This window comes from Oncorhynchus masou, chromosome 18 (assembly GCF_036934945.1).
Source record: "Oncorhynchus masou masou isolate Uvic2021 chromosome 18, UVic_Omas_1.1, whole genome shotgun sequence".
Taxonomy (NCBI): Eukaryota; Metazoa; Chordata; class Actinopteri; order Salmoniformes; family Salmonidae; genus Oncorhynchus; species Oncorhynchus masou.
In genome coordinates this window covers 60,436,965-60,459,561 of record NC_088229.1, presented here as the reverse complement: position 1 = coordinate 60,459,561, position 22,597 = coordinate 60,436,965, and the positions used below count along the sequence as shown (strand labels likewise).

Genomic DNA, 22,597 nt, shown 5'->3' with positions numbered 1-22,597 from the left:
ATTTGTGTTGCCTCCAATGACCGACTGTCAGACGCTAAAATCACTAACTGAAACAAAGAAACCCTCAGAAATGATCGCTTGTATCCGGTCCGTCAATTAGAAATCCAGACAAGTAGATCATACTGTATTTACATGAACATACATGCCAGAGGATAGAAAGCAAGGGGGGATTCTATGAGGAGTCGGGGAACATTTTAAATGAAGGTCATCTCAGAGGAAAGGCTGGGAGCCAAACCTTGGTTGCCATGGTGAGAGCCCCGTCTATCCATATCCTTACACTGTCAGGGGGATGCGTCAGGTCCGTGGATTGTTTTGAATGTGGAACGCCTGGCAATACTGTATCTTGTTGCTAGTGCGGTGAATCCAAGCGTGAATAACTATACTCAAAATAGCCTACAACGAATCAATTACATGACCAACTCAAGGATTTTTTTGCAATATAACATGAGTCGGTATTAATTCGGTTTGCATTGTAAAATATCAAATAAATATGTAATTATGAATTCAAAGGAAACAGCTGTGCCTTGATTGTTCAACAGTGGGAAGTGGGAAGTTGTCGGTGCAATGAGAAGTTGCAGCAAAAGAGAATAATCAAACTGTCACGGCGCTAGTTGACAGCACAGAACAGAACAAGCAGCATGAAAGAACACAAAAGGAGAACGCAGCTGAGCTCCGAGAGACAGGAGGGAAAAATACTCCGGTACAAGCTAGACACACTTCTTCATCATCAAAGTCTTCCTTAATAACAGAGGATGCATGTGCAAGTATCTCCCTAAGTGAAGCAAAAGTCACTGACAAAAGAAATGACAACAAGAGAAACAACATGGTTTCAACCTGACGAGGCATTGGGGGATAATTTACTAAACAACAGTTGCTGACTTCTTATGTCTTACAAACACGTACGTTATCAAATGTCCTAGACTTTAGTAGCAACATTTGCATTGATGTGACGTTGTTCTGTATGTATAAGGGGAGCTGACCCTCATAAGCCAAATTGTATCTTAAAAGGCATCGTTTCAGACTGAGGGGTGCTGTAACTCTGTTAGTGTTTGCTGTTCTTCTGTCTGTCTGTGGCATGGCCTCAGGGAGAGAGTGGAGGGGTCAGAGACAAAGCTCAACAGGGTCACGGCGCAGGGAGAGAGAGCAGACTGAGCGAAGTTCTGATGGAGAGCCGAGGGACGGAGGCCATGGGTGCGACCGACGAACGCACAACCACACCTGACATCTGGAATGAGGTGAATGAGCTGAGAGACATGGTGGTGGAGCAGAGAGAGAAGCTGAGGTACACGGAGACCAGAGTGGCAGCAAGTGAGGGCCTTACAGTGGAGCAGAGAATCACTACGAAAGAAGTAGACGAACTGAAGACAGACAATACGGCCTTGGAGGCCCGACTGACAGCCAGTGAGAGCCAGGTGGAGGAACTGAAGAACAAGAATGCAGGTAGGCCTAATACACCTGTGTACGAATTACGACAAACAACATTTTGTTCCTCGTCTACTTTATATGAGCATTAATGGCTTATGTTTACATCATTTCAAGCCAAGAAGCTGAACTGTCAGGAGCAGAAGCCAAAGAGACTGCCAGTGAGACAGAGTGCAGCCAGCGAGAGAACAGAACAGCGCAAATCAGCTCTAACCAGAATAGAAAGAGTGGCCCTGATGCACAACTGAGCAAGAGGACAAGTACATTAAAGTGTCTAGTTTGAGAAACAGACACCTCACAAGTCAACTGGCAGCTTCATTAAATAGTACCCACAAAACACCAGTCTCAACTGCAACAGCGAAGAGGCGACTCCGGGATGCTGGCCTTTCTCAGGACAAGAATGGACTGATGAGATTCAGAAGAAAGTTCTTTGTTTCTGGACATTTTGAGCCTGTAATCAAACCCACAAATGCTGATGCTCCAGATACTCAACTAGTCTAAAGAAGGACAGTTTTATTGCTTCTTTAATCAGGACAACTGTTTTCAGCTGTGCTAACATAATTGCAAAAGGGTTTTCTAATGATCAATTAGCCTTATAAAATGATAAACTTGGATTAGCTAACACAATGTGCCATTGGAACACTGGAGTGTTGGTTGCTGATAATGGGCCTCTGTACGCTTATGTAGATATTTCATTAAAAATCTGTTGTTTCCAGCTACAATAGTCATTTACAACATTAATAACGTCTACACTGTATTTCTGATCAATTTGATGTTCTTTTAAATGGACAAAAAAAATGAGTTTTTCTTTCAAAAACAAGGACATTTCTAAGTGACCTCAAACTTTTGAACGGTAGTGTATGTCACTGATGGGTGTAGGCTATATGATGATACTGACAATCACATGATCTTTAGTAGCTTCTGCTCTTCACTTTGCGAGAAGATTGTGAATACTCAATGCTGTAATGGTCTGAGGTGAACCTATTTTTGGAGCCCCAAATGCATGATAAAAATCAATACTACTTGGTGTTGTTCATTAACAAAGACATTGTCGACAAACCATGGGAGTAAAACAACCTCATATTGTGTTATATTGAGGTTAGACAGTTGTTCTCAGCTCATGAGGCATTTCAAAACTGCATTATTCAAAAATCAAATGGGCCTACGTCACTAACTGAAATGATCATTGAAGAGCTGTTCATATTGCAGAATGTATCTTTACATCCTATTTTTATTTAAACGTGATCATGTGGAAAGGATATTATCAAGTCAAATGTTATTTGTCACATGCTTTGTAAACAACAGTGAAATGCTTACTTACGGGCCTTCCCAACAATGCAGAGAGAGAGAGAGAGAGAAAATGTATAGATAATAGAAAAGTAATAGCACGTAATAATAAAAACAACAATAATAATAAACACACAGTGAGTAACGATAACCTGGCTATATACACTGTACACAGGGTACCAGTACTGGGCCGATGTGCAGGGGGTACAAGGTATTATCTGTTCTGCTGTAACAGTTCTACGAACTTCTATCACATAAAAATACATTGACAAACGTGCATATATTTCTGGCAGATTGCCCATTTTGGAGGTAGCTAGGTGCTTTGCAGTCAGCAGGTGTAAATCTACCATAAGTAGTAGAACACCATACACGCCGCTGCAATAATGCCTACATCAGACCAATTAGGATCAGGTTACATAGTGCTGAGGCGTGTGGATAGAAGGGGATCAGTTCAGGCCCAGTAGGCAGACAGACTGCGTGCTAGGGCTTACGCTAGGCTAACGCTAGGCTAACGCTAGCCTAGCCTACAGCCACACTGATAAAAACCTCAGCCGCTCAGATACATGTAACGCTTTCAATAGCGATTAATGCCCAGTTCCTTATACACAGGGGACTGACTCTCTGTCATCTCAGCTAAAAGAAAAGCCCTGACAGAAACTGATGTGGATGGCTGGGCTTAAATGTATGAAATATTCATTAAAAAAAGGGTAGAAGCTCATGAATCATTTATAAAGTCTCTGCATTTGTGTTGGATTGTAGTATTTAATCCCCTTTAGGTTGGTTCAGATTGGGACTAATCAGCCCTTTCTGAGGATAAGGTTCTGACTGCGGGTTGGATGGTGACTTGTGTGCTCAACTGCCCGCACAGTCCACACTAGGGAGTGGGCAGTGGAGCAGATACAGGCCATTGATAGTGGGATGTAGTGCACTCAGTCAGTCAGCGGGGAGGGCAGAGTTGATAGCCGTGACGGTGGATTCAGCGGAGCCAGGGTTCTATCCACTGGCTTGGGATGCAGAGGAGAGCCGGAGTGGAACGGCTTAGACGGGGGCTCGGGAGAACTGGGCGGAACCCGAGGAACGACGGAGCAAAAGGAAGCGTGAAATGAGAATGGGAGAGAGTCCCTCTCTCTCTTCCCCCGCCCTCTTCAGAGGATGAGGCTCACGTAACGAGGCTGTAACGAGGGGATGACGGGGTGGTAAGGAGAAAAGTGCATTGTGTACTCCAGAACCAGGCATGGAGAAGGGCACCTCAAACCTAATTCTCAGGTTCTATATATAGGACCTCTCACTTCTTATGTGGAGTGCAGTCACTGACAAGCACTTGTGTTTGTCTGGGGAAGGAGGCTCGTATGGGGGGAGGGGAAGAACGCTTGAGATACTGGCATGGGTTCTGCCACCCCTGGCATTGTGGGGCCCATTGGCATAAGGCACATTGGTGTGCCAGCTGCTGATAAGGGGATTGCGTCGCACAGAGGATGAGCTGTGTGTAAGTGGCAGTGGACAAATAGAGTAAAATAGTAGTCTATTTTGCTTATTTCTGGAGGGTGGTGCATTGAGTGTGTGTGTGTGTGTGTACCTGCGTAGGTGTGAGCAATGTCCATTGACAAAGAACTTCTGTTCTTATTGTCTGGCAGAGCCCCTACACGATTCCTTCTACCCTAAACCTCTCTTTTGTGTGATGTTTGTTTTGGTAGAACGCCGGGAATTCTCTCTGGTGTTTGTACTTGGTTATCAAAGTGACAACATCCTTTTGAGGTAGGAAAACAGGAGCACGAGGCGAGCTCGTCTGTTGGGCAGCCCAACCAGGTCCTTGTAGATCAATACAGAGGTCAAACAATCGATCCCAGATTGAAGCCATTTGGTTGGTTTAAGCCTTTGATGTCTGTGGGCAGTTAGATCGCAGCACAGTCCTCTGAGAGAGCTGACTGAATCAAAGTTTAGAACGTGAAGGAATGTACTCCTTGGGATTTGAGTAGCACTAACAGGCTAGGTAAATGTATAGCCGTCAATCTTTATTCTGCCAGAACACCAAACATATAGATGGCTCCCAGAATAGGCTTTCAAATCCCAAACTGGGAAAAGGAAACACGAAATAGAACAGACAGACAGGCGCTGAGAAATGGACGTTTTGGAGCTCTGTACAGAGAAGGCATTACCTTCAGAGATGCTTAGCTAGACTTAACAGCAAATTGGCAGCGCAACATTCTACAACAACATAAAACACCCCCCCCCCCCCCCTTGTACAGTCCTAGGTTGTCTTAGTGGGTGTGTAGGGCACGTGGTATGACACACACTATCATCACATCAGAGTTGCTACCGTTCTTACCTGAGGAGTACTCTCATGCACCACACAACCACATGACTTTCTTTACCAACCAATCAACAGAGGAAAGCATATAGAAAATCCAACATCCATGTCCCCCAATCCAATCACATAACAGAGAACATTTATGGAGAATTGGCTGTAATAAAGCAATAACGGATTACGCTCCGGTCTGTATCAACGTCATAACAACTGTCAATATGATAAAAGGGTCTCGTACTAAATGGATTTCCCCTACAGCTACAGTACATTAGCTAATGGTTTATATTGATACATGTGTGTTTCAGCATCTCAGGAGCTGTGGTGATATATTCCAACTAAGAGTGGGAGTCGCTGATAAAGGTTGAATAGGAGTATAGGGAACATTAGATTCTGTTTTCACAGTTGGCTTGTTCTTTTAGTGTGCATGAGTTGCTAGCGGCGTCGCAGAAGTCTGCAGTGCGTAATGTGTGGACCCCTCTTCTCTCCTCCAGATCATTTACTGAGCTGGGTCGGCGTGGGCAGATGAAACCCAAAGAGGAAGAGAGAGAAAGCCAACGCTATAATAATACAACATTATTTTAGGCTCTGAAAATATCTTGGCGCCTAGCGGCAGTGGCATATCAAGTGCTGAGTCGTTCCAGTCTCGGGAGTTTGTTACTCACATGAGAAGGAAGGAGAGTGAATTTAAATGAGGACACAAGAGAACGAGGTCACTGGATTTTAGGGAGCTTTGACCAACAATCAGGCTCCCTGACAATGTGATATTGAATATTAAAGTGTCCTCTATTGAATTTGTAGCGTATTTTTGTCTTAAAACGTATTTGTATTAATTTATAATAATAAATGTACCTGCAGAGGTAACACCTATACAATATTTACACTCGACCTAGGGCCGTTGCGATGGAGACCAGGCCAAAGGTCAAATGGGACGAGATTGACACTGACCTTCTGAAGGAAGAGAACGATTCTCCCAACCATTTCGGTCCTCTGCTCCTCCAGGCAGAAGAGGGTGCGTGGCGTGCGGATGAACACCTTCGTCTTGCCGTACGCCACGTCCTGCTCGAAGCCGCAGCCCTGCAACAGCTTCTTTACCGCCTCTTTTTCCGATGGGAGGTCGTGATTGGGCCACGTGAACTCCGAGATCATCTTGTACCTGAAGGGGTGGAATGGAGGCCGAGGGGAAAGGAGTCCAATATCAGTGGACATCAAAATACATAAGCACGATCGCAAACCAGAGTGGTTCTGATTGCTCAGTGGTCAGAGCACGGGGTGTACAATGCCATTTATTGGTTTAATTCCTGCATGGGTTATAAACACGGTATACAGTGTGTTAAATGTATGTCAAGAGCATCAGCTGAATGACTAGGACTTAAATTCCTAATGGCGTTTGCTTCTTTTATGAAACCTGAACAACAGAAAAACTGCCCAGCAAAATACAGAGCGATTTGTAACTACTACAGGACACTGTGATAAGATATTATTTGACTGCCAAGAGAGGTCAGCAGGCCTGACAAAAAAAATCCTACATGAGTTATTTCACTGGCATTTTACTGCTAAGGTATGATGTAATACCAAATTATAGCAATTTCCAGTGAATGAAAAATGAGTAAGTGGGATAGTTAGAGGAGAAGTGTGCAAAATAATCACTGTTAACTATCACAACTATTACCTAATCTATACTGAAAAAAAGTATAAACTCAACATGTAAAGTGCTGGTCCTATGTTTCATAAGCTGAAATAAAAGATCCCAGAAATGTTCCAAACGCACAAAAAAAGCTTATTTCTCTCAAATTGTGTGTACAAATTTGTTGACATCCCTGTTAGTGAATATTTCTCCTTTGCCAAGATAATCCATCCACCTGACAGGTGAAGAAGTTGATTAAACAGCATGATCATTACACAGGTGCACCTTGAGGCCACAAAAAATGTGCAGTTTTGTCACAGAACACAATGCCACAGATGTCTCAAGTTGAGGGAGTGTGCAATTGGCATGCTGACTGCGGGAATGTCCACCATAGCTGAAGCCAGAGAAATGAATGTACATTTCTCTACCATAAGCCGCCTCCAAAATTGTTTTAGAGAATTTGGTAGTACGCCCAACCGGCCTCACAACCGCAGACCACTTGTAACCACGCCAGCCCAGGACCTCCACATCAGGCTTCTTCACCTGCGGGATCATCTGAGACCAGCCACCTGGACAGCTGATGAAACTGTGTATTTCTGTCTGGAATAAAGCCCTTTTGTGGGGAAAAACTAATTCTGATTGGCTGGGCCTTGCTCCTAAGTGGGTGAGGCCCTCCCAGGCCTCATGGCTGCACCCCTGCCCAGTCATTTCAAATACATAGATTAGGGCCTAATTCATTTATTTGAATTGACTTATTTACTTATATGAACTGTAACTCAGTAAAATAGTTGAAATTGTTTCATGTTGCATTTATATTTTTGTTTAGTATAATTTGACCGAGGAAGGGCAGGGGAGTGGGAGATCGAGACAGCTGTGAATGAATTAGGGAAAGGGATTAACAGTTAAGAGAGTGTGTGTGTGTGTGTTTGTGTGTGTGTTTGTGTTTTCATCATTTGGAGCTTGTGTGTGACAGTGCAGTTTGGACCAATTCCTAATTAAACATTTGGTCAGTCTTGACTGCCAAGAGTCCAAAATAAATCCTAGAAAAATCCTCATTTTGCACACAATATAAACCTGTTTCTGTTTCCCAGATAACACACTTTTAGAGAAAAGTGTCTGAATTTATTATGCAACATCTCATCTGATGTAAGAGACTTGCTGCCACCTCAGTGACATCACTGCTGTCGCTTAGCGCCCGCTCTAGCTCTGGAACAGAGACGCAAGGTGATGGGATGATGCAAACCCCACCCTCCTCTCTCCTCTGCACAGATCTCTATGACCTAGTCCAGTACTGACTGGATTCTGCTTGATCAAACTCAAGCCCAGGCCTGGTTAATTCACGAGTTGGTGTTAGTAGAACTGTTGTACACAAAATAATATCATAGCATCATGGTAGAGAAACAAGGTTGGGAATGTTCAGTCTATACTGGTGAATGGATTGAAAACAGAGGCAGGAAGAAGTGAGGGTCACAGAGCTTGTTTTCCCCACTGAATTGCAGTGCGTCGACTGAATTCCGTGAAAAGGAAATTCATTAAATAAATCCACTCTGTTACAAGGCTGTTCCTAGTCAAGGGCACAGGAACATTGTGTTGGTGGGGAAGTATCAAATCAATTGTCTGGGACATTGGCTAAACAACACCTTAATATCGGACAGCAGGAAGTAACAAGATAAGGATGAGGTAGGGAGGGAGGGAGGATGACGTTGCCCCTAGCCAATGATCTTATGCAGGGGTGGGCATCTTGTTCAGGCTCTTGTTCCAGCCCAGTTATAACACGGATGTAAGAACATCTTGCAATGAAATCACACATATTATCATGTATTTTTTAGCACTATGAAAATGTTGCTCTCACAGTAAGACTGCTGATCTAGGATCAGGATCACAACTTTTAGATCATAATGAATAAGATTACATGGACAGGAGAGACTTGATCGTAAATCAGTACAACTCTGAGAAGCTTTTTGAATACAGCCCTGATTCTACTTCTACCCGGGAGATGGGGTGGAAGCTTATACCTCTGGAGGAATCGGGGGTACTCCTGGCGGTTGGCGAATCCAGCGCGGCGCACACGGACGTTCTCCAGTAGGCCTAGGTACTCGACCTGGTGGCGACAACGCTCGTGCTCGAACAGCAGGGGCGACTTGACGTCGTTGGGCTTGATGCAGCGCACGTAGTACGGCTCCTACACACACGCCACAGTAAGGAAACACATCATTGGCTACTATGGGGTTCGTCAGAAAGTGGCACTGAACACTGACAACAAGTCAATAGTCTGACATGGCTTTAACCAGTGGTCTCCTATCTATTATCTACACTGTTGTGGAAGAACGGGAAACGGGAAAGCTAATTTGTGTAGGATAGCCAACATGTTTTTTCACCTATCCTGTGAGTTCACATTTGTGTAATTTTGGAGGAGAGGAGCTGAGGAAAGAAAACCACTTTAGACGTTGAAATACACACACACACCAGCCAAGTCAGTAGTACAAACAAAAATTGGAAGTTGTTGGCCAATGAAATAGTTGCCCGGCGGTGGCCGCGCCCCTCACCTTGCAAGCCAGGTTCTCCACCAATGCGATCATGGAGTTCTTAAAGAGGGTAGCGGCCGTTAGGGGTCGTTTGGTGACCTCAGTGATCTTCAGCTTGCCCTCCGGCCACATCACTTTCAGCACTGGGTTGGAGCTACGGAGAAAGAGGAACAGAGATTCAGCTTCAGAGATTCAGAACAGAGATTCAGCTAACCACGGTTTGTGGTTATCAGCTATCCTTTAGCTCGAAAAGCAATCGGCAGTTTGGTACAACGTGACTCAGACCAGAACATTCCGGACCTTTTTTTCTCTCCATATCCCCGAATTTCTACCACAAGCTCTGTATATTTACATCTGGATATCGCAGCTAGCTAGCTGCTATCCGTGTGACTATTGGCTTACGTCGATCCTGGAGCAAACATCAATTATTCCGGAGCTAGCCAGCTGAAGAGTTCCATCAGCCACTCCTGGGCTACCATCACCTATCCGGAACCGTTTTACTGCCGGGGTGGAGCCCCACCGGGCCTTCACAACTGGACTACCGACATTATCTGCCCGAGGGAGTTATCCAACTGGCCCCTCCGTCGCGACGTTACCTGAACGCCCATCTGCGGCCCGCTAATCGTTAGCTGTCTTATCGGCTGCTATCTGAATAGGTCTATCGGACAATTTTTTCTAAGGGTCACTACAACTACATCTATTTTGCCAATTGGATTGATCCCCTCTACCACACGGTACCCCACTAATCTACTGACGGAAACGCACGAGGTGGCTAAAAACAGACCTCCCTCCTATATGCCAGCTTGCTACCGATGGCTCGGCTAGCTGTTTGAATCGCCGTTACCCCAACCAACCTCACTTCTCACTGGACCCTTATCATCACTCGACTAAGCATGCCTCTCCTTAATGTCAATATGCCTTGTCCATTGCTGTTCTGGTTAGTGTTTATTGGCTTATTTCACTGTAGAGCCTCTAGCCCTGCTCATTATACCTTATCCAACCTCAAATTGTTCCACCACCCACACATGCGATGACATCACCTGGTTTCAATGATGTTTCTATATCTCTCTCATCATCACTCAATACCTAGGTTTACCTCCACTGTATTCACATCCTACAATACCTTTGTCTGGACAATATATCTTGAAGCTATTTCATGGCCCCCAGAAGTCTCCTTTTACTCTCTGTTCCAGACGTTCTAGATGACCAATTCTCATAGCGTTTAGCCGTACCCTTATTCTACTCCTCCTCTGTTCCTCTGGTGATGTAGAGGTGAATCCAGGCCCTGCAGTGCCTAGCTCCACTCCTATTCCCCAGGGCTCTCTTTTGATGACTTCTGTAACAGTAATAGCCTTGGTTTCATGCATGTTAACATTAGAAGCCTCTTCCCTAAGTTTGTTTTATTCACTGCTTTAGCACACTCTGCCAACCCGGATGTTCTAGCCGTGTCTGAATCCTGGCTTAGGAAGACCACCAAAAATTCTGAAATCTCCATCCCTTACTACAACATTTTCAGACAAGATAGAACGGCCAAAGGGGGCAGTGTTGCAATCTACTGCAAAGATAGCCTACAGAGTTCTGTCCTACTATCCAGGTCTGTACCCAAACAATTTGAACTTATACTCTTGAAAATCCACCTCTCTAAAAACAAGTCTCTCACCGTTGCCGCCTGCTATAGACCACCCTCTGCCCCCAGCTGTGCTCTGGACACCATATGTGAACTGATTGGCCACCATCTATCTTCAGAGCTCGTGCTGCTAGGTGACCTAAACTGGGACATGCTTAACACCCCAGCCATGTTACAATCTAAGCTTGTTGCCCTGAATCTCACACAAATTATCAATGAACCTACCAGGTACCACCCCAAAACCGTAAACACGGTCACACTCATAAATATCATCCTAACCAACCTGCCCTCTAAATACACGTCTGCTGTTTTCAACCAAGATCTCAGCGATCACTGCCTCATTGCCTGCATCTGTAATGGGTCAGCGGTCAAACATCCTCCATTCATCACTATCAAACACTCCCTGAAACACTTCAGCGAGCAGGCCTTTCTAATCGACCTGGCCGGGGTATCCTGGAAGGATATTGATCTCATCCCGTCAGTAGAGGATGTCTGGTTATTTTTTTTAAATGCCTTCCTCAACATCTTAAATAAGCAGACCCCAATCAAGAAATGTAGAACCAGGAACAGATATAGCCCTTGGTTCTCTCCAGACCTGACTGCCCTTAACCAACACAAAAACATCCTATGGCGTTCTGCATTAGCATCGAACAGCCCCCGTGATATGCAACTTTTCAGGGAAGCTAGAAACCAATATACAGCGGCAGTTAGAAAAGCCAAGGCTAGAAATGTGCTTCCTGCAACACAAACTCCCAAAAGTTCTGGGACACTGTAAAGTCCATGGAGAATAAGAACACCTCCTCCCAGCTGCCCACTGCACTGAGGATAGGAAACACTGTCACCACCGACAAATCCACTATAATTGAGAATTTCAATAAGCATTTTTCTATGGCTGGCCATGCTTTCCACCTGGCTACCCCTACCCCGGTCAACAGCAGTGCACCCCTACAACAACTCACCCAAGCTTTCCCCATTTCTCCTTCTCCCAAATCCAGTCAGCTGATGTTCTGAAAGAGCTGAAAAATCTGGACCCCTACAAATCAGCCGGGCTAGACAATCTGGACCCTTTCTTTCTAAAATTATCTGCCAAAATTGTTGCAACCCCTATTACTAGCTTGTTCAAACTCTCTTTTATGTCGTCAGAGATTCTCAAAGATTGGAAAGCAGCTGCGGTCATCCCTCTCTTCAACTCTTGACCCAAACTGCTACAGACCTATTTCTATCCTACTCTGCCTTTCTAAGGTCTTCGAAAGCCAAGTCAACAAACAGATTACTGACCATTTCAAATCCCACCATACCTTCTCCGCTATGCAATCTGGTTTCAGAGCTGGTCATGGGTGCACCTCAGCCACGCACAAGGTCCTAAACTATATCTTAACAGACATCGATAAAAAACAATACTGTGCAGCTGTATTCATTGACCTGGCCAAAGCTTTCGACTCTGTCAATCACCACATCCTCATCGGCAGACTCGATAGCCTTGGTTTCTCAAATGATTGCCTCACCTGGTTCACCAACTACTTCTCTGATAGAGTTCAGTGTGTCAAATCGGAGGGCCTGTTGTCCAGGCCTCTGGCAGTCTCTATGGGGGTGCCACAGGGTTCAATTCTTGGACAGACTCTCTTCTCTGAATACAGCAATGATGTCGCTCTTGCTGCTGGTGAGTCTCTGATCCACCTCTACGCAGACGACACCATTCTGTATACTTCTGGCCCTTCTTTGGACACTGTGTTAACAACCCTCCAGACGAGCTTCAATGCCATACAACTCTCCTTCCGTGGCCTCCAATTGCTCTTAAATACAAGTAAAACTAAATGCATGCTCTTCAACCGATCGCTGACTGCACCTGCCTGCCCGTCTGTCCAACATCACTACTCTGGACGGGTCTGACTTAGAATATGTGGACAACTACAAATACCTAGGTGTCTGGTTAGACTGTAAACTCTCCTTCCAGACTCACATCAAACATCTCCAATCCAAAGTTAAATCTAGAATTGGCTTCCTATTTCGCAACAAAGCATCCTTCACTCATGCTGCCAAACATACCCTTGTAAAACTGACCATCCTACCGATCCTCGACTCCGGCGATGTCATTTACAAAATAGCCTCCAATACCCTACTCAATAAATTGGATGCAGTCTATCACAGTGCAATCCGTTTTGTCACCAAAGCCCCATATACTACCCACCACTGCGACCTGTACACTCTCGTTGGCTGGCCCTTGCTTCATACTCGTCGCCAAACTCCCTGGCTCCAGGTCATCTACAAGACCCTGCTTGGTAAAGTCCCCCCTTATCTCAGCTCGCTGGTCACCATAGCATCTCCCACCTGTAGCACGCGCTCCAGCAGATATATCTCTCTGGTCACCCCCAAAACCAATTCTTCCTTTGGCCGCCTCTCCTTCCAGTTCTCTGCTGCCAATGACTGGATAGAACTACAAAAATCTCTGAAACTGGAAACACCTATCTCCCTCACTAGCTTTAAGCACCAGCTGTCAGAGCAGCTCACAGATTACTGCACCTGTACATAGCCCATCTATAATTTAGCCCAAACAACTACCTCTCCCCCTACTGTATTTATTTATTTTGCTCCTTTGCACCCCATTATTTCTATCTCTACTTTGCACATTATTCCACTGCAAATGTACCATTCCAGTGTTTTACTTGCTATACTGTATTTACTTTGCCACCATGGCCTTTGTTTTGCCTTTACCTCCCTTATCTCACCTAATTTGCTCACATTGTATATAGACTTATTTTTCTACTGTATTATTGACTGTATGTTTGTTTTACTCCATGTGTAACTCTGTGTTGTTGTATGTGCCGAACTGCTTTGCTTTATCTTGGCCAGGTCGCAATTGTAAATGAGAACTTGTTCTCAACTTGCCTTCCTGGTTAAATAAAGGTAAAATAAAATAAATTAATTAAAAGATAGAGGACGAGTGGAAAAGAGACAGGAGAAGATTGTTTATCAGTTCATAATTGTAGGTGCTGTTGTTCTGTTAATTGAAGGCTACTGCGGTGTCATGTGAGGGGAATAGGAGGAGAGGAGAGGGGAAAGCAGGTGTGTGTTGAGTCTCACCTGTTGTACAGTAGCCTTTTGAAGTCCTGGAAGAGAGTGTCCTTGTTCTTGTCGATGAAGCCAACCACAGAGTACCTGTGTAAATACAGAAGTGCACACACACACACACACACACACACACACACACACACACACACACACACACACACACACACACACACACACACACACACACAAACCTCTTGATCATCTTTATCTGACACTAAGACCGTCTTAAAACTTGCATCACCAAAGACGGTGCTTACAAATGACAACAGCGTCTCCTAAACCCCACTCAGAAACGATTAAAATGGATGAATCACAGAAGAATTAGAGAACAAATCCTCTGTTTCCAGTCTGAGACAGTGGAAGAGTAGGATCCATCTGTGTTACTCAGTAAGACCCAGGGGAAACTGGCCCATTACACCCCTTACTCTACAGTAGCAGCCTGCATCTCAAGCAGCACCCTCTTCCCTATATAGTGCACTCCTTTTGGCCAGAACCCATTGACCAGAGACCTACAGTATGGGCCCTGGTCAAAGGTAGTGCACTATCTAGGGAATATGGTTCCATTTGGGATGCAAAGAGTCTGAAGTTTGAGTGCTCCCTGAACCAATTAGGCTACGCTGCAGGAGTCAGAGTCCATGGTTATTATAATGGTCTCATCTTTAAAGCCATATAATATGTTAACTATGGGGAGTTAGCTTGAGCTGCTGGGCTGGACAGGCAAGCAGGCACTGAGGATGGTTGGCACACTAGCATACAAAGCTTGTGATTTGGTTGATAGTGTTGGATGATCTCACGCTGTTGTACTGATTAGGGTATTAAAAGAACATAGTGAGGTGCAATGAACTCCCTACTGCCGCCACAATGACTTTTAGCCGAGAGTGGTTCCAAACAGTACACCACCGCAGCGGTTACTTACACGACATTCCCTGCATAGTGCCGGACACGGAAATCTCTGTCAAACTCCAAACTCTTGTCTGTCGGGGAGAGCTGAGGATGGAGAGAGATAAATAAAGAGAGAGAGACAGAGAAAGAGAGAGAGGGAAAAAGAGAGAAAGAGAAATTGAGTAACACTAATAGGGGGAAGTGGGGACATGTAACCTAATAGCTCCCATGCAGAGGAGCTAAAAAGATGGGACAATACACTCTGTAATATCAAGGATACCTGTTTTCATATGTGCTATGCTCAGTATTTCCTTACGGGAAAGTTGCTTCCCCAGATATAACATTAGAGAGCGACAGAAGTGTACACCATTGGTGACAGGAACTCATGTGGATGGCAGCCATCCCCAGATAGAGGAAATCTGTGCACATGAAATATGAATGAGCTGTGTGTGGTGCCGCAGGAACTCATGTGGATGGCTGTATGTAGGCCAGTGGTGCCGCAGGAACTCCTGGCTGTATGTGGGCCAGTGGTGCTACAGGAACTCATGTGGATGGCTGTATGTAGGCCAGTGGTGCTACAGGAACTCATGTGGATGGCTGTATGTAGGCCAGTGGTGCTACAGGAACTCACATGTGGATACAGGAACTGTGGATGGCTGTAGTAGGCCAGTGGTGCTACAGGAACTCATGTGGATGGCTGTATGTAGGCCAGTGGTGCTACAGGAACTCATGTGGATGGCTGTATGTAGGCCAGTGGTGCTACAGGAACTCATGTGGATGGCTGTATGTAGGCCAGTGGTGCCGCAGGAACTCATGTGGATGGCTGTATGTAGGCCAGTGGTGCCAGGTGGTGGCTGTATGTAGGCCAGTGGTGCTACAGGAACTCATGTGGATGGCTGTATGTAGGCCAGTGGTGCTACAGGTGGATGGCTGTATGTAGGCCAGTGGTGCTACAGGAACTCATGTGGATGAACTAGGCCAGTGGTGCCGCAGGAACTCATGTGGATGGCTGTATGTAGGCCAGTGGATGGCTGTATGTGCATGTGGATGGCAGGCCAGTGGTGCTACAGGAACTCATGTGGATGGCTGTATGTAGGCCAGTGGTGCTACAGGAATGGCTGTATGTAGGCCAGTGGTGCTACAGGAACTCATGTGGATGGCTGTATGTAGGCCAGTGGTGCTACAGGAACTCATGTGGATGGCTGTATGTAGGCCAGTGGTGCTAGGCATGTGGATGGCTGTATGTAGGCCAGGTACAGGAACTCATGTGGATGGCTGTATGTACAGTGGTGCCGCAGGAACTCATGTGGATGGCTGTATGTAGGCCAGTGGTGCTACAGGAACTCATGTGGATGGCTGTATGTAGGCCAGTGGTGCTACAGGAACTCATGTGGATGGCTGTATGTGGGCCAGTGGTGCTACAGGAACTCATGTGGATGGCTGTATGTAGGCCAGTGGTGCTACAGGAACTCATGTGGATGGCTGTATGTAGGCCAGTGGTGCTACAGGAACTCATGTGGATGGCTGTATGTAGGCCAGTGGTGCTACAGGAACTCATGTGGATGGCTGTATGTAGGCCAGTGGTGTAGGCCAGTGGTGCTACAGGAACTCATGTGGATGGCTGTATGTAGGCCAGTGGTGCCGCAGGAACTCATGTGGATGGCTGTATGTACAGGCCAGTGGTGCTACAGGAACTCATGTGGATGGCTGTATGTAGGCCAGTGGTGATAACAGGAACTCATGTGGATGGCTAAGGCCAGTGGACAGGAACTCATGTGGATGGCTGTATGTAGGCCAGTGGTGCTACAGGAACTCATGTGGATGGCTGTATGTAGGCCAGTGGTGCTACAGGAACTCATGTGGATGGCTGTATGTAGGCCAGTGGTGCTACAGGAAAGTGGTGCTACAGGAACTCATGTGGATGGCTGTATGTAGGCCAGTGGTGCTACAGGAACTCATGTGGATGGCTGTATGTAGGCCAGTGGTGCTACAGGAACTCATGTGGATGGCTGTATGTAGGCCAGTGGTGCTACAGGAACTCCTGGCTGTATGTGGGCCAGTGGTGCTACAGGAACTCATGTGGATGGCTGTATGTAGGCCAGTGGTGCTACAGGAACTCATGTGGATGGCTGTATGTAGGCCAGTGGTGCTACAGGAACTCATGTGGATGGCTGTATGTGGGCCAGTGGTGCTACAGGAACTCATGTGGATGGCTGTATGTAGGCCAGTGGTGCTACAGGAACTCATGTGGATGGCTGTATGTAGGCCAGTGGTGCCGCAGGAACTCCTGGCTGTATGTAGGCCAGTGGTGCTACAGGAACTCCTGGCTGTATGTGGGCCAGTGGTGCTACAGGAACTCATGTGGATGGCTGTATGTAGGCCAGTGGTGCTACAGGAACTCATGTGGATGGGATGGCCTGTGCTACAGGAACTCATGTGGATGGCTGTATGTAGGCCAGTGGTGCTACAGGAACTCATGTGGATGGCTGTATGTAGGCCAGTGGTGCTACAGGAACTCATGTGGATGGCTGTATGGATGGAACTCTGTATGTAGGCCAGTGGTGCTACAGGAACTCATGTGGATCATGTGGATGGGCTACAGGAACTCATGTGGATGGCTGTAGTGGTGCTACAGGAACTCTGTATGTAGGATACAGGCTGTGGATGGTATGTAGGCCAGTGGTGCTACAGGAACTCATGGAATGGCTGTATGTAGGCCAGTGGTGCTACAGGAACTCATGTGATGGCTGTATGTAGGCCAGTGGTGCTACAGGAACTCATGTGGATGGCTGTATGTAGGCCAGTGGTGCTACAGGAACTCATGTGGATGGCTGTATGTAGGCCAGTGGTGCTACAGGTGATGGCTGTATGTAGGCCAGTGGTGCTACAGGAACTCATGTGGATGGCTGTATGTAGGCCAGTGGTGCTACAGGAACTCATGTGGATGGCTGTATGTAGGCCAGTGGTGCTACAGGAACTGGCATGTGGATGGCATGTGGATATGTAGGCCAGTGGTGCTACAGGAACTCATGTGGATGGCTGTATGTAGGCCAGTGGTGCTACAGGAACTCATGTGGATGGCATGTAGGATGGCTGTATGTGGATGGCCAGTGGTGCTACAGGAACTCATGTGGATGGCTGTATGTAGGCCAGTGGTGCTACAGGAACTCATGTGGATGTATGTAGGCCAGTGGTGCTACAGGCTGATGGCTGTATGTAGGCCAGTGGTGCTACAGGAACTCATGTGGATGGCTGTATGTAGGCCAGTGGTGCTACAGGATGGCTGTATGTAGGCCAGTGGTGCCAGGCAGGAACTCCAGGAACTCATGGCTGGATGGCTGTATGCTACAGGAACCATGTGGAGTGGTAGGCCAGTGGTGCTACAGGAACTCATGTGGATGGCTACAGGAACTCATGTGGATGTAGGCCAGTGGTGCTACAGGATGGCTGTATGTAGGCCAGTGGTGCTACAGGAACTCATGTGGATGGCTGTATGTAGGCCAGTGGTGCTACAGGAACTCATGTGGATGGGCTGTAGTGGTGTAGGCCAGTGGTGCTACAGGAACTCATGTGGATGGATACAGGCATGTGGATGGCTGTATGTAGGCCAGTGGTGCCACAGGAACTCCTGTGGATGGCTGTATGTAGGCCAGTGGTGCTACAGGAACTCATGTGGATGGCTGTATGTAGGCCAGTGGTGCTACAGGAACTCATGTGGATGGCTGTATGTAGGCCAGTGGTGCTACAGGAACTCATGTGGATGGCTGTATGTAGGCCAGTGGTGCTACAGGAACTCATGTGGATGGCTGTATGTAGGCCAGTGGTGCTACAGGAACTCATGTGGATGGCTGTAGGCCAGTGGTGCTACAGGAACCATGTGGATGGTGGTGCCAGTGGTGCTACAGGAACTCATGTGGATGGCTGTATGTAGGCCAGTGGTGCTACAGGAACAGGAACTCAGGAACTCCTGTGGATGTGTGGGATGGCTGGGCCAGGAACTCATGTGGATGGCCAGTGGTGCTACAGGAACTCATGTGGTGCTGTATGTAGGCCACAGGAACTCATGTGGATGGCTGTATGTAGGCCAGTGGTGCTACAGGAACTCATGTGGATGGCTGTATGTAGGCCAGTGGTGCTACAGGAACTCATGTGGATGGCTGTATGTAGGCCAGTGGTGCTACAGGAACTCATGTGGATGGCTGTATGTAGGCCAGTGGTGCTACAGGAACTCATGTGGATGGCTGTATGTAGGCCAGAACTCTGGATGGCTGTATGTAGGCCAGTGGTGTACAGGAACTCATGTGGGCTGGTGGGCCAGTGGTGCTACAGGAACTCATGTGGATGGCTGTAGGCCAGTGGTGCTACAGGAACTCATGTAGGCCAGGAACTCATGTGGATGGTGTAGGCCAGTGGTGTACAGGAACCAGTGGGTGGGCCTACAGGAACTCATGTGGATGGCTGTATGTAGGCCAGTGGTGCCAGGTGGTGCTGTATGTAGGCCAGTGGTGGAACTCATGTGGATGGCTGTATGTAGGCCAGTGGTGCTACAGGAACTCATGTGGATGGCTGTATGTACAGGCCAGTGGTGCTACAGGAACTCATGTGGATGGCTGTATGTGGAGGCCAGTGGTGCTACAGGAACTCATGTGGATGGCTGAACTCATGTGGATGGCTGTATGTGGGCCAGTGGTGCTACAGGAACCAGTAGGCAGTGGTGTACAGGAACTCACGTGGATGGCTGTATGTAGGCCAGTGGTGCTACAGGAACTCATGTGGATGGCTGTATGTAGGCCATGTGGTGCTACAGGAACTCATGTGGATGGCTGTATGTAGGCCAGTGGTGCTACAGGAACTCATGTGGATGGCTGTATGTGGCCAGTGGTGCTACAGGAACTCATGTGGATGGCTGTATGTAGGCCAGTGGTGCTACAGGAACTCATGTGGATGGCTGTATGTAGGCCAGTGGTGCTACAGGAACTCATGTGGATGGCTGTGGATGTAGGCCAGTGGTGCTACAGGAACTCATGTGGATGGCTGTATGTAGGCCAGTGGTGCTACAGGAACTCATGTGGATGGCTGTATGTGGTGCTACAGGCCATGTGGTGCATGTGGACAGTGGTGCTACAGGAACTCATGTGGATGGCTGTATGTAGGCCAGTGGTGCTACAGGAACTCATGTGGATGGAACTGTGGATGGCTGTATGTAGGCCAGTGGTGCTACAGGAACTCATGTGGATGGCTGTATGTAGGCCAGTGGTGTACAGGAACTCATGTGGATGGCTGTATGTAGGCCAGTGGTGCTACAGGAACTCATGTGGATGGCTGTATGTGCCAGTGGTGCTACAGGAACTCATGTGGATGGCTCAGTGGTGTGGATGGCTGTATGTAGGCCAGTGGTGCTACAGGAACTGGCATACAGGAACTCTGTGGATGGCTGTAGGCCAGTGGTGAGGCCAGTGGTGCTACAGGAACTCATGTGGATGGCTGTATGTAGGCCAGTGGTGCTACAGGAACTCATGTGGATGGCTCAGTGGTGCTACAGGTGGATGGCTGTATGTAGGCCAGTGGTGCTACAGGAACTCATGTGGATGGCTGTATGTGGATGGCTGTATGTAGGCCAGTGGTGCTACAGGAACTCATGTGGATGGCTGTATGTAGGCCAGTGGTGCTACAGGAACTCATGTGGATGGCAGTGGTGTACAGGTGGATGGCTGTATGTAGGCCAGTGGTGCTACAGGATGTGGACTGTAGGCCAGTGGTGCTACAGGAATGATGGCTGTATGTAGGCCAGTGGTGCTACAGGAACTCATGTGGATGGCTGTATGTAGGCCAGTGGTGCTACAGGAACTCATGTGGATGGCTGTATGTAGGCCAGTGGTGCTACAGGAACTCATGATGGCTGTATGGCCAGTGGTGCTACAGGAACTCATGTGGATGGCTGTATGTAGGCCAGTGGTGCTACAGGAACTCATGTGGATGGCTGTATGTAGGCCAGTGGTGCTACAGGAACTCATGTGGATGGCTGTATGTAGGCCAGTGGTGCAACAGGAACACATGTGGATGGCTGTATGTAGGCCAGTGGTGCCACAGGAACTCCTGTGGATGGCTGTATGTAGGCCAGTGGTGCTACAGGCATGTGGATGGCTGTATGTAGGCCAGTGGTGCTACAGGAACTCATGTGGATGGCTGTATGTAGGCCATGGCTGTAGGCCAGTGGTGCTACAGAAACTCATGTGGATGGCTGTATGTAGGCCACAGGATGTGGACTAGGCCAGTGGTGAACTCCTGTGGATGGCTGGATGGCCAGTGGTGCTACAGGAACTCATGTGGATGGCTGTACGTAGGCCAGTGGTGGAACTCATGTGGATGGCTGTATGTAGGCCAGTGGTGCTACAGGAACTCATGTGGATGGCTGTGAAGGATGTGGGCCAGTGGTGGAACTCTGATAGTGGTGCTACAGGCTGGCTGTATGTAGGCCAGTGGTGCTACAGGAACTCATGTGGATGGCTGTATGTGGGCCAGTGGTGCTACAGGAACTCATGTGGATGGCTGTATGTAGGCCAGTGGTGCTACAGGAACTCATGTGGATGTGGATGGCTGATACTCCTGGCTGTAGGCCAGTGGTGCTACAGGAACTCATGTGGATGGCTGTATGTAGGCCAGTGTAGGCCATGTAGGCCAGTGGTGGCTGTATGTAGGCCAGTGGTGCTACAGGAACTCATGTGGATGGCTGTATGTAGGCCAGTGGTGCAACAGGAACACATGTGGATGGCTGTATGTAGGCCAGTGGTGCCACAGGAACTCATGTGGATGGCTGTATGTAGGCCAGTGGTGCTACAGGCATGTGGAGTGGTGCCAGTGGTGCCACAGGAACTCATGTGGATGGCTGTATGTAGGCCAGTGGTGCTACAGGAACTCATGTGGATGGTAGGCCAGTGGTGCTACTGTGGATGTAGGCCAGTGGTGCTACAGGAACTCATGTGGACTGTATGTAGGCCAGTGGTGTGCCACAGGAACTCATGTGGATGGCTGTATGTATGTGGATGGCTGTATGTAGGCCAGTGGTGCTACAGAAACTTATGTGGATGGCTACAGGAACTCATGGATGGCTGTATGTAGGCCAGTGGTGAACTCATGTGGATGGCTGTAGGCCAGTGGTGCTACAGGAACAGGAACTCATGTGGATGGCTGTATGTAGGCCAGTGGTGCTACAGGAACTCATGTGGATGGCTGTATGTAGGCCAGTGGTGCTACAGGAACTCATGTGGATGGCTGTATGTAGGCCAGTGGTGCTACAGGAACTCATGTGGATGGCTGTATGTAGGCAACAGAAACCATGGTGCTACAGGAACTCATGTGGATGGCTGTATGTAGGCCAGTGGTGCTACAGGAACTCATGTGGATGGCTCATGTAGGCCATGGCTGTGGATGGCTGTAGGCCAGTGGTGCTACAGGAACTCATGTGGATGGCTGTATGTAGGCCAGTGGTGCTACAGGAACTCATGTGGATGGCTGTATGTGGGCCAGTGGTGGAGTGCAGTGAGGAGAGAAACGCAGCGTGACAGGAAAGGCAGAGAGGTCTGCCGCAGTCCTCTGCAAACTCTGTAATGAGCCTGTGTGTGTATGTGTGTGTATGTGTGTGCGTACCTGTTTGTGTGTGTCTATATAAACATCCATCCATCCATGTTTGTACATCTGTGTGTTGATGTGTGTGACTGCGTCAGTGGTAAATTGGTGTGCTACTGTAGAGTAGCTAGTGTGTCTGGTGACAGGGAGAGGACGCCCTAGGCAGCACTGTGGCATGGTGGGAGTAGCATTATACAGTGGGTTTCATAAGTATTCACCCCCCTTGGATT

General features: G+C 47.6%; 1 protein-coding gene across 1 annotated transcript in view; it reads right to left on the bottom strand.

Moving 5' to 3' along the window:
* LOC135505029 (unconventional myosin-Id-like) overlaps positions 1 to 22,597 on the bottom strand; it is a 129,621-nt gene that overhangs the window by 41,823 nt on the left and 65,201 nt on the right. Inside the window, exons 12-16 of the mRNA XM_064924044.1 lie at positions 14,776 to 14,846; positions 13,872 to 13,946; positions 9,185 to 9,317; positions 8,654 to 8,820; positions 5,960 to 6,167 (exon numbers count right to left, since the gene is read on the bottom strand). Of these exons, the coding sequence (XP_064780116.1) occupies positions 5,960 to 6,167; positions 8,654 to 8,820; positions 9,185 to 9,317; positions 13,872 to 13,946; positions 14,776 to 14,846 (654 nt within the window). The remainder of the gene's footprint in view (positions 1 to 5,959; positions 6,168 to 8,653; positions 8,821 to 9,184; positions 9,318 to 13,871; positions 13,947 to 14,775; positions 14,847 to 22,597) is intronic.